The sequence below is a fragment of the Erithacus rubecula genome (genome assembly GCF_903797595.1).
Source record: "Erithacus rubecula genome assembly, chromosome: 19".
In the NCBI taxonomy this organism is placed as follows: Eukaryota; Metazoa; Chordata; class Aves; order Passeriformes; family Muscicapidae; genus Erithacus; species Erithacus rubecula.
In genome coordinates this window covers 2,428,468-2,446,461 of record NC_136671.1, presented here as the reverse complement: position 1 = coordinate 2,446,461, position 17,994 = coordinate 2,428,468, and the positions used below count along the sequence as shown (strand labels likewise).

General features: G+C 46.9%; 1 protein-coding gene across 6 annotated transcripts in view; it reads left to right on the top strand.

The window, feature by feature from the left end:
* Positions 1 to 11,674, top strand: part of ADORA2A (adenosine A2a receptor) — a 28,382-nt gene extending 16,708 nt beyond the window's left edge. For all 6 annotated transcript variants that reach the window (XM_079322833.1, XM_079322834.1, XM_079322836.1 and 3 more), the window contains exon 3: positions 5,997 to 11,674. In XM_079322833.1, coding sequence (XP_079178959.1) covers positions 5,997 to 6,957 — 961 coding nt within the window. In that variant the 3' untranslated portion in view covers positions 6,958 to 11,674. The remainder of the gene's footprint in view (positions 1 to 5,996) is intronic.
* Positions 11,675 to 17,994: the final 6,320 nt, after the last annotated feature.

Here is a 17,994-nt window from a genome sequence, read left to right as displayed (position 1 = left end):
TACAGCCTCTAGTTTTGATGTAATGTAAGGAATAACTATTCCATTCCATTGCAGAGAAAACTCTGTCAATAATAGTTACCTGTAAACTCGACTGTCTCCACTTTTCTACAGTTCTGCTGTAGATTATTTCAGTTTATAAGCCAAAATAATGATAAATGGTGCAAGGAAATGTTGAGTAGCCCCTGGGAGCTGCCTCTGAAATGACTTTGAGAAGGGCTGATGTCTTGATTTCATCTCTCACAAGCTGACTCTGAGGAGGTCTGCTGACAGTTTAAGCACTCTTATTGCTAGAGGATGATTTGCCAGGAAAGGGGTTTTAAAAATCTGGATTTCTGCCCACGTTTAGGGCTATCACTGTAACTATATTGTCTTGAAAATGTAATTTCCTGGAACAGCCAAGGTAAAGAGTCTTTTCAAAAAGCCAGACTACATCAGTGCAGAGCATGGCACTGGTTTCACTATCTTGTTTTGGAAAAAACAGAGCACACCCTCCTCTGCCCCAGGAAGAGGGATTGATTGGATGCAGAAATCCAGAGGTAAATCCACAGGTCCCTCCTCCTCCCTGTCCTCTGCTGGTCTGTCTGTTCACAGCAAGAGTGATGAACTTGTCAATTGTGTTTCCCCTTTAGAATTTATGGGTGAATAAGCATTAGATTTATAGCCTCAGACATGTTGAGAAAGTGAAAGCTGGTTATCTGAAGAAGGAAATCTGCTAAAATTTAGATTGCCCACATCCTCACATTTTTTCTTTTTCTAATACCTGCTTTTCTCAAAAATGGGTCAAACAATTTGAAGGAAAGTTCTGCCACAAACAGTGTGTTGTTGTCACCCCATCCTTTAATACCTGGGAAGGCCCCTTCTCCTCCTCACAGGACATGAAAGGTACCACCAGGTATTCCTAATTAGCTGAATCATTAATAAAACAGACTTCCTTCACTCTAGTGAAACCAAAAAGGGCCAAATCTGTGTTTTATTCTTCTGTTTCACTTTAAATATTTCATGTCTGATTTGTCCTAATGAAGGTAACTGCATATGTGGATGTGTATTCCCACAGAAATAAATTATCAGTATTAAGAAGGCAGAAGAGTAAGTTTTCTGATACTGCTTGGTTTTGGACCTCTCAGTACATTTTTAGTTACTTTTGAAATTATAGTTCTGTGGAGAAGAGACCTTCCTCCAAAAAACTGCAATGAGAATAAGACATTTATGGGTGAAATTTTAAAATGGACAAAAACTAATTTGTGAATATCTTATGTGTTCTGCCTTTTAAACAATTAAAACGTTTTGTAGAATTTGGTCCCTTTTCCACAAGTTCTCAAGCACTTTGCTGAATTCTGCCAGGTTTTGTACAAATGTAACAGTGTGCAAGTGGCAGTAAGGCACTCCCAAGGAGGGGAGCCTGAGCCATTGTTCACTCTAGGACAAAATGAGGTCTCTCACATTGGCATTGAAAACCTACACTGGTTAATACCAAACCCCCAGGTGCTCTGAACAAATCTGGCTGTGAGTCTGAGCCCAGGATGAAGCCCTGGGCCTGAACAATTGCTGCTTTCCAGGCTCCATGGAGCCAGCAGAGGCTGTGTGGGCTCTGTGCCCAGCCACGTGCTCCTGGGCAGCACTGGTGTCAGGATATTCCCAGGGGAAGGACAGGTACCTCCAACACACTGGAAAGAGAGGGGAAGTTCTTCCTGCAGCCAAGCAGAGAAGTTTGCTGAGGTTACAGAGGCTGCTGCTTGCTCCCTGTGCTGGGTTCAGGCAGGTCACACAGTGCCAGCTGCACTGTTCCTCTGCTGGAAGCTGCTCCTGCTGCTGCAGTGCTTCTCTGGGGAAACATCATTAAGGTGCAGCTCCCTGAGGTCTGGAGCTTTGGGACTGGTTTATCCCTGATTTAAACTGAGGTGGCACTGGGATGTTTTTCTGCATAGGACATGAAGAACTGGCTTCTCAAAGTCTAGGAAGGATAGGGGAGCTGAACACCAACCCTGAATAAAGTGTAGGATGTACAAGGGACCTTTGTGCTGAGAACAGCCTGTTTCAGTAGTTGTTTTAATTCCCTGGAGTTCCCTTCTGAAATGCTTATATGTGAGCACCTAAACCAGTGAATCGTGGTTTTAATGTTTTATTGTCACTTTGAGTCATATGTGGACTTATTTCTTTCGCTGCTCACCATAAACCTTTTGACTTTATGGCAGGCATTTCCTACATATGACCATGTTAAATAGATTTAGGGCAGGTTCAACCTAATGTGAGAACAGAGTAATTCCCCTCCTTTTAACATGGGCAGGGCTTTGAAAGCAGTGTCTTCATGACCTTGCTGTTACCAGGGTTTTATTCAGGCAGCTGATCAGGTCATGAGCAGAACTGTCTGCCCATCATTCCTGCTTCTGCTGCTTGGAGAAGAGAAAATGCTGGGCACCTGTGGGACCCCACCTCCCCCATCTCCTCAGCAGGGACACCTCCAGGATCAGCTGGTACCTGGCAATAGAGAAGCAAGGTTCTGGACTGAGGGGCTTGGGAAAAGTTGTTTATTGCTACATGGGAAGGTCTCAGTTTCATTTCTTGCCCTGCCACAGATTTCCTGGATGGCCTGGGATTGCCAGGATGTCTCATTTCCACATTCATGTGCTAGGGATTGAATATCCTGCTCAGCCCTGTCCCTGATGGCTGCAGCTGCCCCAGGTGTGGGCTGTTGAGTGGATGTGTTTGGTGAGCCATGTTTTGTAATGATTTGCTAAACACCTTTGGGCAGTGCTGGAATTCAGATCAAAGCCCTCAGCTGAGCACAGGCATTCTGTGTGATGCAGTAAAGGTGTCTGAGAAATGCTTCACACCTGACAGAGGATGGGCAGTGCTGTCCACCAAAGGAGGCTTTGGAACACAGACAGCAGAATGACTGGACAGTGTGGTGGTGAGTTAGGCCAGCTACATATCACTGAATGTATAGAAAGATTTCAACTTCTCCCTGAAGACACTCTGGGCAGACTACCAGCTCTGTCTTCCACCCAGTCTCAGAGATCCTGTGCAGGAATTTTGTCTTCATGGCACAGAACTTAGTCCAAGGACCCAGAAGTGGCACATCCACAGCCAGGTTACTCTAGGCAGCCCAGAGGAGCTGTACATTCACCAAGGGCAGCTGTTCTCCCACAGTCATTTTGCCAGCTGTGGGGTTGGGAGAGCAGCAGGGCTGGTGAAACTATTTTGGGGAAAACTTTCACATTTCCATGTGTTTGCAAAAGTTGGTTTTGCTTTTTAGAGGAGGCAGGTGACTCTATCCCCACACCCAGCACTACCATGAGCATCCCTGTTCTCTGCACTCACTTTCTTTGTGTCTGGAGTTTCTCAAGCAGAATTGGTTGGTTGTATAGCAAGAGTGTCATTTCCAGGAAGCAGAACTGCTGGTGCACAGACAATCCAGTGCTGTCTGGACACATCAGACATGCTGCAAAGTCACCTGCCAGCTGTGCAGGACATGGGCTGCAGGTGTGACCAGCTCCCTTCAGCAGGCTGTGTCTCCTGCAGGGTGCCAGGACAGGGGATGTGTCTGGGAAGCCCTGAACTTACCCTGTAGAGCTCTGCAGCACCAAGGGTAGGGAGAAAGGCTTTGTTCTGGCTGCTGTGAGCCTGGAAAGATCCTGAGACAAAGTACACAAAGATGTACACAAAGTCTTCAATGACATCTCCAAGAGGAAGGAGTCCAGGAAAGCCCATCTGGACTATAGCTCTACCTCAGCCAAGTCAGTCAGAGGTGCCTCGTGTGGACTCCAGAATTCAAACTCTCCTGAACAAATTAACACCTCTCAGTGGGTGCCTGGCTACACAAGGCCATTGGCTATGTCAGGAGGTGCTGTGAGCTTTCTGTGCTGACCCTGGGAGATCCTGAGCAAGGTGCTATGGACATGGAGTCCAGCACAGTGCACTGCAGCTGGGAAGCTGCTCGGGATGAGTGCTGTTCTGAAGCCTTGTAAAACTTCTGGCATAAGAATTCCCAGAGGATAAGAGGGAGGGGGAAGTGTGGGGGGGTGTTTGTCTGCAGCAGTAGTGAATGTATTTTTAGTGAAAGGGACATCTCTAGTCGTGGGATAACAGCTGCAAAATTTCAAAATTCCTCTGACAAGATGTAGCTGATTCCAGGGCTGCAGGGTTTTGATGGCTGTTGTGGGTTGTTGGGGTGGGGTTTTTTTAGAGTCTTTTTTTGGGTTTTTTTTTTGTTTTTTTTTGTTTTTCTTCTTTTTGTTTGTTTTGTTTTGTTTTGTTTGTTTGTTTTGTTTTGTTGTTTTTCCAAGCTTTAAGAGCATCCAGCCACTCTCTTGCTCCCTGAGTGTACATTTCAAAGCACAGATGCTGTTTTGATGTGTTGATGAGGTCTGAATGGATCAGCTCTCTGCTACCATTCATGCTGTGCCCTTTGCATCCTTTAAGCACTGGCAGGATCCACTAATTGCTGGAAAAAAACCTTTTCTTCCCTCAGAATCAACTGAATTCCTTCCTCATTTCTGGAAGGGCAATTTAGGTGTGTTTTGTATGCTGGGAATTGTGTGGTTGGCTCCTTTATCCACTCACTCTTTTTTGGTTTTGAAATGTAACTGAGAAAGGGAAATTCAAGCCTGATGGGTCTGGTTTTTTTCCAGGGTCCACTTGGATTTAAAGCATGTGCAGGATCTCCATTCTTTACTGTGCAAAAGCAGCCACGCTTCTCCACTGTCCTGAACTTGTGTTGGGATAGGAGCATGAACCTGTGGGAGTAATTATTTCACTGAGACATGGAAAGATTTCTGTGGCTTGTTGTATTATTTCTTGTAATGTTTGTTTTCAGAGAGAATTCTGAGGACAGAGGGAGAAGGAGCACTGGGTAAACACTGGGAGCCCAGTGCTACTGTCCCATCACAGACACTCGGGGTCAAACACAGTGTGGGACCCACGCTGCACAATGTGGGAACACAGCCATCTACTTTTCATGCTGAGCATTACCCAGGGAAGGAAATTGCATTGAAATGTTAAAGTGCTGCCCTAATTTACATTTTCAGAGGGAAGAACTGGTGGAGTCAGCTCAGGACTCGCAGTAACCTGTGAGGCCTTGGAAAATGGCTGATATTCAAACAAACCAAGGTCTCTGCTGCACTGTCAGATTCCTACCACGCTGCTTATTGTTTCTTTCAACAGATCTTGGAGAGTTTACTCTTAAGAGAACTGGCTTCAGCCAGGCATCAATACCTCTACCATGAGGTTCCTTTGGTGTGTGCAGTGCAGCCCATGGCACAACTGTAGTCAGAGAATTGTCCTCAGCTTAATTCTTCCCTTCTGAGAAAGACATGAGGTTGATTTAGCTGGACTGGTGAGGAAAACTGCTGACCTGCCTCAGTTATTTCAAGAGGGTTGGTGATGCTGGTCTTCCTGAAAGTGCCACTGGGGAGCAGAGTGAGGTGCCATGCAGGCAATGCCAAGCTGGCTGCTGCGACTGAGCCAGCAGGATTTTCCTGGAGCACACCAGAATGTGAAGGCAGGGCTGGTGGCACTGTGCCTCCAGGTTCTTCTGTGCTATTTGGTTTACAGATCTACTGCAAGACAGACCTGGCAATTCCATGCTAAAAGGCTGCTCCTTTGCCAGGAAGGAGACACTGCCTTAACATTTGGCAAGAGACCCACAGTAGTCTTCACCACAAGGGTCAGAGCAGTGCTGTTGGTTATCAGGGCTGCAAGATCTATGTGCATGCCTAAGTGGGCTGATGGAGTGAAGTAGCACAGATGAAAACAGAATTAATTTCCCAGCTTTTCTGTCAACTACTCACAGCTTAAAAGGAAAGGGGAAGGAAGGAGGTGGCAGTGTTCCCCTGTCCTTGGTGTGCTGCATGGGTTCTGCACATCAGTGCAAAGGCCTCTCTGATGAAGCAAGTGCCTTTCTCACTGTCTTCTTGGAACATGGGGCTATGGTGAGGTTGTGTGGGTGCCAGCAGCTTGTTGAATGACACTGATACAGCTCCCATCTCTCTGCCTTGCAGGTACAATGGCTTGGTGACTGGCTCTCGAGCCAAAGGCATCATTGCCATCTGCTGGGTGCTGTCCTTCATCATCGGCCTGACCCCAATGCTGGGCTGGCACAAGCGTGCCCAGGACCAGGGGCAGGGCTCCAACTGGTCCTCTCCCATCAACTGCAGCAACAGCATGGTGGCGTGTCTCTTCGAGGCCGTGGTCACCATGGAGTACATGGTCTACTACAACTTCTTTGCCTGTGTGCTCCTGCCCCTCCTTCTCATGTTTGGTATCTACTTGAAAATCTTCATGGCAGCCCGGCGCCAGCTCAAGCAGATGGAGAACAAGATGGTACACGGGGAACGCTCCCGCTCCACGCTGCAGAAGGAAGTCCATGCAGCCAAGTCTTTAGCCATCATTGTTGGGCTGTTTGCAGTCTGCTGGCTTCCACTGCACATTATTAACTGCTTTACCCTCTTTTGCCCGAGCTGTGCCCACGCTCCCCTCTGGCTGATGTACCTGGCTATTATCCTGTCTCACGCTAACTCGGTGGTAAACCCCCTAATTTATGCCTACCGCATCAGGGAGTTCCGATACACCTTCCGAAAAATCATCAGCCAGCACATCCTGGGCAGGAAGGAGCCCTTCAAGGCGGGAGCAGCCAGCTCCAGGACTTCCACGCACGGGGGGGACGCCGAGAACGCCAGCATACGGATCAGCGAGTATGCGCTGGAGCTGTACGCCAACGGGGAGATCCACAGGGACCCCGAAAAGCAGGACTTAAACAAATGCAAGGCTGGCTTGGAATGGCACCAGAATGGAAATGCTCTGGACTTGGACACTAATGGGCATCTCCCACATTCCTGCAAAAATGGGATTCTCTCAGATGCGTGCCTGAACAGGGAGCTTCATAGTGAAGAGCTAATTGATGCCCAGGTGTCTTATTCAGATCTGGAAAGAGCAGCCTTTGCTGCAGCTGATGTTTCCTGATGAGACTTCCAAAGTTTTCCTGGTAGAATTATTTTTTTTTCCATTGGTGACCTCTGCCATGGCAGAAAGGGAAGTTGGGGAGGGGGGGAGAGCAGTATATCCAGATCGCTGTGGAGAAAGGGGTCCATGTGCAGGACATTGGATGATCCTAAATACCTGACTGGAGAAAAGCCAAGAGACCATGGAAGTGAACTGAGGAAGGAGGGACACGTTACCCACCAATGACCTGTCACCAAGAGCAGTGCCAGGGTCTAGGATGGCATTCCAAGTCCAGCACTGGGAGACTGCTGATGCAGGGATTTTGGGACACTGTGCTGCACTGTGCCTGTGGTTGAGTGTTGGTTTTGCTGTCTTTACCAATGGAAATAGAAGCATGGCTGGAAGTATTCTCTGAAAAACAAAGATCAATTGGGAAGGGCCTCTTAGTACTGTGGCCCTGCAACAAGCAGAAGGAGGGATGGCAAAATCTATAGGAAGGATGCCAGGAGCTGCTTGGAGAAGGAAGGAATTTACCTGATGGGAACTCTGGATACTTTCAAACATGGCACTTTGTCTTTCAGTTTGTGTTTTTAAAGCTTATACTACAACAGGTTGTTCAAATGGTTGTTTTTTTTCCACGTGGTGATAAGGTTACTTTACATTAAGTTATAAAAGATGGGCAAGAACCCATATCCGTTCCCTAAGTGCTCAGTGTTCCAGATGCACATGGCACATGTAACCTCCCAGTGCTCCACTTGTCCAACAAATCACCAAAGCTGAGCCTTGCCAAGGATTTTCCTTGGCAGAAGGGCTGTTGGCAGGATGTGGTGCTGCTGGCCAGGGCTGTGGCTGTGCTCTCAGGGCAGGGCAGTGAAGGGCTGTGGCTGTGGGAGCTCTTTGTGGGCTGCTGGCACTTTCTGCTTTCCCCCTGTCTCTGTGCTTCTCCTCCTGAGCTCCTAGAATGCTTTCCATGGCCCCAGATGTGTGTGAGGGGAGGTAATATTCCATATTTCAGTCATCCTCATCCTCACTCAACAGGCTGAGGGACTTTTTTCTTCCTTCTTGGGATAGAGAGCAACCCTCACACATACCTTGACCTAATTTTGGAATTCCAATGAGCTCTATTTTAAAACCTTTTCTCCTGTGATTTCACTTTTTTCCTGTGAAGCTTGATGTGTCCCTGTGGTGCAGAAGCCAACAGAGCTGGACCTGTCTGGTTAGAAAATGCTCCTGCTCTGAGAAGCTGAAAGGTGTCAGTAGTATTGGAACTCAGCTTAGAAACTGCAGTTTCTACTTTCTGTAGAGGAGAACAGGCAAATTTGTGCTGCAGCAAGTGTACACACTGCTGTGGTTTGTTGCAGGGGTGTTTCACTGCAGTTTGGTAATTTTTTGTGTCACAGGAAGTCTGGAAGCTCAAGGACAGCAGAAAATCACATCAGCTTGAATTCTACCTGAAGATTGGGTTTTGTTTTTCAGACAAATAATCCATGTCCAGTACTACCAGCCTTCTGGAGAGACAGGCAGTAGTGGCCCTTCTGGGAAATGCAAAGTCTGGAAATTCCAGGGATCTGAAACTTATTCCCTATCTGAAAACATCAGAAATATCCTCCCCTGGTTCCTCCTCATGTCTCTTCACTAACATTTCAGAAGCAAGGGAAACTGGATTTTCATACTTGAGGAAGAGCAGGTTAGGTTTGTGTGTTCTTATTCCATGTTTATTTTATATATTGTGAACTATTAAAATGAAAAATCAGTTTCATTTTGAGGAGAATTTTTTTCTGCCACTTTCTCTACACACGTCAGAGAAGTTTGTGATGCTGAATGTGTTTGAGTATGTAGCTGCTCTGGGTTAGCACAAAGCTTACTGTGAGATGGATAAAAGATGTGGCTGCCACCACAGTCCTTAGCAGAAAGACAGGCCAGTTTGTAAAACAATAGACTTCATGGTTTAATTGAACTGCTGCTTTCTTGGTAGGGTTCTTCCCCTGTAGTCTGACATGAGAGGAGAGGATTATCACTGCTGCACCAGTAAGGGACACGAAGCCATTTCCCTGTGGCTGACATCACAGGTAGTTCCTCTGTAGGGTGACTCGGGATCTTGTTACTCGTGATCCTTCTTGATGGAATATTTCTCTAGGTTATTTGTGTGATGGCTTCTCTGACCTCCTGTAACAGTGGCAGAAGAGCTCAGGAAAATGGGGGGCTGTTCTCTTCAGGCCTCAGCTGGGAGCTGAAATGTTTCTAAGAATAACACCAGATTACATCCGGCACTCATGTCAATAACAATTAGGTCCACAAAGACCCAGAGCAGGGAAGGAAGTGTGGGAAAATACCAGCATTGCTCATGTGCTGGAACACACATGAGTGCAGAAGTGTTGCCTGTTGAGCTTTAGCTGCCATTGTAAAGGGATTTGCACTGCATTGGATCAGACTTTGGACAGTTGGTATGGGTTGGTTGCTTTCTATTGTTTCCTGAGCATCTCCACACTTACTTATGGCAGGTTGCCCCAAGAATCAAGTTGATCTATGTTGATGGACAAACTTAGGATTGTTTTGCTTTCCAGATTGCTCCAGAAAACTTTCCTGCCCAACCAGATCACCAAGCGAGCTTACTGACTTCCCAGATGTCTTGAATTCAGTTTCTGTGCTGCTGCTTGAGCTGCCCCTGAGTGTATCCAGCCCCTTTCAATACTAGTGATCCAGACCTGAAGTGAAAAGGGTGTGAGAAGGTGTGGGCTGTGTGCAGGAGGAAGGGCAGGGTACACAGAGCCTGGTTTGTGGAGCTGTGAGCCGTCACAGGAAGGAAGGGATGGCAGCTCCACACATGCTAGGTCTTCTGGCAAACATATGGCTGGGATGGACCCTCACAGGATGTTTCTGATCAATTGTTGGGGGGAGCAGGAGCCCTTTGAACAGAATTTAGGAGTTCATATTTCTTGTTTTCTAGAGATCATAATTTCAGGGCTTCCTACTTTTTGGTTTGTTTTCCTTAAAAAAAAGAAGCAATAGGTTCCATCAATGAAGTGTGCTCTTTCTTTCTCCTGGCAGCTCTCCACTCTTGAGAGAAGTACCTGCCTTCCAGACTTCCCAGGACCACTCATATCCTCATTTTTCTTCCAGCTGGAGAACGTTTAGCTGATCCAGCTGTTTTGGGTAAACAAAGATGGTGCCAAGACAAAGGGAAGGATGAGGTGACTATCAGGAGAGGCTGGAGAAGATCTTGGGAATCCCAGGTGCAGTGGGTCCAGAAAGTAGGAGCTGGGGTCAGCAGAGACTAATTTCATTGAATGAGAACTTCTTGCTAAAGAAGTCTGAAGATGCATAGAGAGATGTAGTGCCTCATTTGGCGTGAGGGCATTCCATGAATTTCACCATTCCCTGAAGACTCTTAGGCTCCAGAGTTTATTTGCTTTATAAGAGTCTTAGAGAAAGCAAAGTTTGATCAGTTGCCAGGAGTAATTTTACCAAGAGTTCCTGGGGCTCTCTCCTCAATAGGGCACTGCTTTTTCTGTGTGTGCAAATAAATGCACTTAGAGCTGTGTCCTGCAGAGTCCCTTTTGGACCAGTGATATTTCAAAGCTCTGTGCAAGCTTGAACTGCAGCTCTTGAACCAAGAAGCAATTTGGCATGATGGGACAGCTGGGAATACTGGAGACAGAAAGGGTTTCCCACTGGTCCCACCTGATAGGTTGCAGGTGGACTTGGAGTGACACAGTCTGAGCCTTTGATAATTTTTTGAAGAGGCCTCAGGAGATGCTGGTGGATATAGAGAAGTCTCTAAGGTGTAGGAGACTGGAGGGTCAGGAAGGGCAGGAATTCTTGGTAATGAAGGAGCATTTGTAAAGTTGGTGTTTGGGAGGATTTCAGGGGAGCAAGAATGTGCTGGGAGGTGCTGTGTGTAAAGATGATGCTGGCTTGAGACCAAGGTGTGACTTGCTGAGGAAGGACTCTGGAAGGGATCTACAGCTTACAGCTCTCCTGGGGTCACTGCAAGGATCAGCCCTTCTTGGGTTGACTGTGTAGGGGCTATATTGACTGAGGCACGGATGGTTCTTATGGATTATGTCCTTTCCAGATACATTGTCCCATTTCATGAGCATAGCCAGGTATAACAAATTCTTTTCTGCTTCATGAGCGTGGGCCCTACCTAAAACCAAATCCTTTCAGCCAAGTTCTGTGGAAGGACAAACAGGCTGCAGTGGTGCTGCAATGTATTAAACCTGCATGCAATACTCTCTGGTGGTGTCTGCTAAGTTCAACTGCCTAATAGTCAATTCTCTCCCAAATTGTTTTGGGCATCAAATTGCACTGAGTCATTTCAGCGTTTTTAGTTTCCAGCCCTGAGCTTCTGGCTGTCTTTATGGCAGAACACATAAAGAGGAAAAAAATTACCAGTTCCTCATTTGCATGAGGTGACTAACTCTGACAGATGAGAATCCCCAGACTGGGGCAATGCTGTGTGTAACTCCCTACTTACTCCTTACTTGCCTGCTGGGTCTGTCCATGCAAGGATGTGTTAAAATCAAGACTGGAACCTGTTGATCTGAGAAGATCCTTCACTGTCTCACATCCCACTGTCTCAGGAGCTGTTCCTACCCTGTCCTGTGGAAAGGTTCTCTGTGGTCTGCAAACCAAGACACTATGAACACCCCGCTGCACATGCTGTCAGTATGAAACAATTACTCTTTTAATTTAAGTGTTTTATGATATAGGTGTTGTTTTCCCTCTGTCAGTTACCACTGGGGGGGAGGGGGGTGGGAAGGGAGTGGGAGAATCTGTGCATGCAAACGTATTTAAAGTGCATTGACCAAAGGTTTTTTTGGAATCTGTGAAGTTTTCATATCTGTGAAGTCATCAGACTGCTGGGCAGTGAGGAGCCGCCGGTGCTGCGGAGTCTGTCTTGGTTACATTTCTTAATAAGCATTAAATAATAAAATATATTTGTAAAAGGGAGTGTGAGTGCCTTTGTCCCAGGAAGATCCGGCTGGCTGGATCTTGTGTGCAAGTATTTTTTTTTATATTATTAGCTTTCTCCATTGATGGATCCTTCTGGGGAGCTCTCTCTCCCTGGTGCAGCCTCTGCTTTCACAGAAGAGATTAGTATGGACTAAAGCAACAGGCCCAAATAGACTGGGAGACTCCTCCCATCTCTAACATCCCAGGATCTGTCATTGTGGCAGTAGATGTTGTTCACAGCTATGTATGAAACACAAAATAGAGCTGTTTTCACCCAAACCACTGCCCTGGCAGGAAGGGGGTGTTCCACAGCAGGACTGAGGGTCCATAACTGCATCATGCAGAGCTTTGCCAGCTGTGACTGGGCCATCCCACCCTGCTGGGTCTCCTTCCCTGCTGGTGCACCTCGGACCATCACCCTTTCTGACTCCTGCCCAGTTCTTGCCAGCCAAATTAGTTTGGAAATAGGGGCAGGAAATCTAGATGCTGCTGTGGTGTTTCTCCTGTCAAATCTGAGCAGTGCTGAAGCAGGAGAAATTTCCAGCTTCTTCCAGCTGGCAGCTGATAAATGTACTTAAGGAGGTTAGTAGAAGTCTGTTCAATCCAGGAGCACTTGGAATTGGGAGGTTCTGAAATGAAAGTTCACCAGATAGCCATCAGCCACTGGTCATTCCCTCTTTTGGGTCACTTTGCAGCTGTGCTCAAGGCCTCCACACAGGAGGTCCCAGTGTGTGGAGAGGTGCTGGCTCCCTGGTGCTCTGCAGCCAATTGTCCCAGCTGTTCAACCAAGTGTGTAATTGAGAAGCTTTTTGATTTTCCCTCCTTTCACAAACACTGAGCGTTTTGTTCTGCAGCATCAAAGGCCGGGAGCTCCGGAACAATGGGCTGCAGGAGCCCAGGGGAACAATGCTCCTACCTAAGAAAGAGAACTTGGAAGAACAGAGAGAGCTCCCAGCTTAACAGCACAATTGGCCTGATCAGAAATCTCTGCTCAGAGATCTGCACCTTGGAGCAATTAGACCCTGCAGGGCTTTTGCTCTAGACAAGAGCTGGCTGCAGCACCGGGGGACTGCTGACATTTCTGAGTGATTAAGTAGGATGGGTCTGTGGAGGATTAGTAGGTTTTCCCTAGGAGTGGCAGATAATGATTTTGGCTAAAAAACTTTTCACTGTATTTAAAGCAGCAGAATCTTCCTTGTCACTTTTGTCCCCAAACAGGAAGACTTTGCTGCTAAGCATAATACACATAAGTGTCTGCATGGCTTTCAAGAAGTTTCAGGTAGTTCAAAAGCTCTGAGCACCTCCACTGAGGCTCTGTGGACCTCCACAATTTACTTTCACAGAAAAGATTCCTCCAGTCTTGCATTTCATTGTGACCATGTGAGAAAGATTCTCTGTGTGTTCATGGGAAGGAGACAGACTTTTGCCTGCTCTGAGTGATTCTGGGAGGAATCCACTTCTCTGATCCCACAGATAAACATGCCAGGTTAGATGGTGTGAGTTACTGTAGGTTAGTCTCGCTGAATAGTGAGAGTGCTTGTGTTCCTCCCTGACTTCCCTATCTCCTCTTCAGTGTTGTTTGGATAACAAAGAGGAGTATCTCTGGATATTGGAGATGTTTCCCCAGAAATGACCCGGTGGGTAGAGTTGTTGGAGGAGTTTTGGCTGTAAGATGCAGTAATTTCTCTGTTTCGGGACTGCAGCAGTCACTGCTAAGATCCTGCAGTGTCAGAAAAGTCCTGGTTAGATCTCAGAAAATCCGAATTTCATTTTTAGAATTAGAGTCTTTGCAACACATCAAAGAAAGTAATCTAAACCAAGTTTGGGTCTGAGAGCAGAGTGGTGATTTTTCAGCAAGCGAAAGCAAGGAGTGGGAAAAGAACTTTCCATCTGCAAAGTTCACAGTAAGCTGTACAAAGATGAGGTTATGTGGAGTGCAGATCCATACTGTGTGGTCCAAGACTGTTACACTGAGCTCCAAAGTAGGGACTGTGGTTTCTGGGAGTGTTCTGCTGCAATCCAGAGAGGTGACTGCAACTTCTGTAGATCCCAGAGAAGTCTTTAAACCTGCTAGTTTGGACACTGACAGCATTGGAGCTGCAATTGCTTGGGTTTAGCCAAGGATTTACCCAGGGCCTGAGGCAGCTCCAATCTTCTGTCTTTCCTAGGTAATAGCTGACAATAACAATGAAGAAATCTATGTGCATGGGTATCTTGCTGCCCCAGCTGTTGATGAGATCATGGGGATTTTTCTTTTTTTTTTTTTTTTTTTTTTTTTGGCTGGTATTAGTCCAGGATATTTCTTCTAGCTGGGACTTAAACATATTTTGGGTACTTCATGTTGCTGGAGAGCTTGCAGCTGCATCATCTGGATATTTGGCATCATCTGGGCCGTGAAAGCTTGTGCCTGTTCTTTGGGATTTCCATGGATGCAGGGCTCTGGTGCAGTGTGGTGATTGCATCCAGAAAAAAACCCTACCTCCTAATAAAGAGAATTGAGCAGCCTGGATCAGTTCTATGAAGAATGCAAAACAAGCCTGGGCCATCTCAGGGTAAGCTGCACTTATGGTGCCTCCTGAACCCATGTCCTGTTATTGTTGGTGTGGAACGTGAGGGTCTGGGCCAATGAAAATACGGAAGGTGACTTGACAGACACAGATTTTATCTTTTGAGATTCGTCATGACCTTTCTTGTGTATAATAAATAAAGTTGACTCAGGAATTGGCAAGTGCCCTATAACACGCAGTCCTGGTGTTGGGACTCGGCAGAATGTTCTGCTTAGCAATGCACTCTGTTGGCTTTGTTTGCCAAGTTCCTATTTTGGAGGTGCTGCAGGGCTGAGCAGTGGCAGATGCTGAAGCCTCCTGCAGACAGGTGTGCTGAGCCCAGCACCTGTGCCCATGCTGGCCTGGGCTGGGTGAAGGCCATTCTGACTCCATGCTCATACAAGCTTTTACCATTGAGCTCTAGAAAAAGGAGTCCTGCCAAGGAGAAATGTTGTTTGCAGGGCTCTGAGTCCTGGGCCCACATTACTGTATAACCTGCCAGGCAGTTAAGTCGACATTGAACAATATTGCTTCCTGTGTTAATGTCTTGAGCAGCCCTGCCACACACACTGGATCCTGTGATATTAAACCATTCCATCATCCAGAGAATCTGACTGGTTTCACAGGTGACAGGAATGGTAGCTCTGAGACTTGCTGAGTGACTCCCTGACATCCTGTCTTTTCTGTTAATGTGATTGTGAGCAATCACAGGTTTCCTGATCCAGCCCTGAGATACACAAAGCTTCTTGCAGGCAACTGAAGATCATGCTGCTAACTTGAAGCTGTTCTGTGCTGGTAACACATCTGATTGTGAAGTTATTCTGCAGATCCAGAAGACACTGGGGGGCTAGTGTTTGATTCCCAGCCCTAGTTAATTCACAAGGATTGTGACTGATTCAAAGGCAGTCTCAAGAGGAGAGCATCCAGCACCAGTACAGGGGTGCTGGGCTATGTGGCACCCAGCACCACAAAGGACAGCTGACTGCCTCATTTCTGAGGTGCCTGCCATTTGGGAACAGTCCAGTATTCCAAGTGTTTCCTGCCTTTCTTTATATCCATGCCAAAAGCACTAACAGAATAGGGTGGAGACAGAAAAAAAAAATCTGAGACCCTCCTCAAGATCCTCCTCTAATTCCAGAAGGATCAAAATGCTAAAGGTTGCATTGGAAAAACAGAAATAGTCTTTTCTCCCACCATCGGTAACTCAATGCCACAAGTAAAGCTGAGACTCAGCTGCTTGTTCTACAGCTGTGTCCTTTCTGAAGTCATGAGAAACAGCATTTTGGTTTTCTTCCAGAGGAAATACACAATAATATCCCTAACTTGCACTGAGGCCTTCCAGTCTGCTGAACTAACCCAGCTAGCATTCATCTGCAGCAAAATGAAACCCAAGATCCCCCATTCCGTATGAATTGAGCCAATGCATATGAATCAAGTCTTTTAATCAGAAACACTTCTAGCTTGCTTTCTTTGAGCACTTGCTTCCCAAGCAACTCCTCTCCCATCTTAAATCCTGTGTTTGCAGATGATCCCTCCTTTCCTGCCATACACCAGAACTAATGCACAAGTTTACCCAAGATGCAGGGGCTGCCCATGCCTTTCCATGGTTCAGAACCACCTGCACTCACAAGAACTGCAGCAACCTGTTCCTGTAGATTTCCCCTGTATGGCTGGAGAGGAGGACATGCTCTCTATGCTAACAGAAGTCCCTGATTCCCTTGCAGGAGGATCTTTCCATTAGCATTTGATTTGGAAACACTGTGTGGGACATCCAATCCTCCCTGAGAGAGTTTAATGCCTTCTTCCCATCAAAAGCATGAGGTTGTGTCCTGGGATGGGGATGTCAGTGACATGTGGCTGACACTGAGCTCTGAAGCCTGTGTGTCAGTCAGGTCTTGGAAGAGTTGTGCTCTGTCTGCTGCACAGACACGTTCACAGTCTCCAAAGGGAGGTCCTTGAGGACAGAGCCATGAATTCAGTGTTTTCCAGGTGGCTGTGTTCTCTCCATGCCAGATGAATCCCAGCGCTGTGAAATCTGTCCCTGTTCTTCTTAAAAAGATGCATCTGCTGATGTCAACTTCCAGGTAAGGACACACAGGAACCTGTTCTCCTTCAACATCTGTGGCCTTTGGCCTCTGCTGGTAGTCAGGCATCCCAAGAAAACTAGAAGTGACTAAAACTCTTTTTTTTGCTAATCCTTGGCCAGTGTTGCAGATAGAGAAGTAATGGCAGTTTTCCAGCAGGTGAGACCCTCCAGGCCAGCTAAGCAGGCAAGAAAAACAAACACAGGAAATAGCATCCATGTAATAAGATAACAGAGAAAGGAGAGGTTAGGAGAGATTTCTGCTGCTTGTGTGTCAGGGGGAAACCCAGAGCTAGGAGCTCTCTCCAACAGGAGCAAGCAGATGTTGAACCTCAGCACAAAGGAAGGCATTACTGCCTGGACAGAGAGGAGAGGAGAGAAAAGGAGGTTTTTGCTTTGCCCTGACAGAGCAGGAGTTGCTCTCTGGGGTACAGCATCTGTGGAATGAAGATCTTGGGTCTAGATGGGGTGAGTTAGTGCTTTGCTCAGGGTAGACTGATCAGCTCTGCTCTGCATTTCTGTCTCAAAAGCAGTTCTCAGTCTCGGTGTTGATGGAAATTCTGCTCTGTCTCACCTGAGAAACCCATTCCCTGAACTCTTCCTTTTGTGTCCCATCCCCCCAGATTCAATGAGCTTATCAGAGCCTTCACACTGCTCTGTTTACCCCTGGTGGAATAGCAAAGCAGTGCTGTGGTGAGGCATCTGCTGGCTCCATCCCTGTGCTCAGTAAGATGGAGAAACCACCTGTGGTGCCCAAAATAGCCCGTGCCTGGGCAATCCAATCCAAATGGTGTTGATAGTGCTGGGGGATTCCCATGCCTCATAAAGAGGCTTTTGTTGGGAGGATCTAAACTGAGCTCCAGGCCTTGCCAGCTGTGGAGAGAAGCAGATGGATCTGCAGTATAAAAATAGATGGAAGCAGACTTGTTCTGCCTCTTTTCTTCACCAGCTCAAAGTACAGTCCCAGAGGTGCCTGGTCAGCAGAACCAGAGCAGGGAACTGGGTGCTTTGCAGCTGCCAGTCTGCCTGGAGCCCATTAGCTATTGTCAGAGACAGAAATTTATCTCTCCTCAGTCCCATTGCCTTACAGCTGCCATGTGGCCAATCTTGTTTGCTCGCAGCTGTTGGAAGCATGTTACATCCCTTTTCCCTGGGGCAACAAAAGCAGGAGAATGGGACATTTCTGTGAGACACCATGTCCCTGAAAGAGGTATTAGTCTGTGGCTATGTCCTCTGAGATATCTGTTCAGCACTTTAGGAAATGTGCTGAAGACTTGCACCAGTGTGTCAGGGGCTGTTCCAATAGCTGACTGGTAGATTTTGCAGCATCTAAGACCTTTATGCATTGCACATGGAAATGTCACCTCTTCCCAACCCCAGCTACAGGGGGAACATTTTGGATTGGTATTGTCTTTGTTGTTGCTCCAAGTGACTTGGCTGCTTGTTTCAATGCTATAGGTTCACACCAAAACT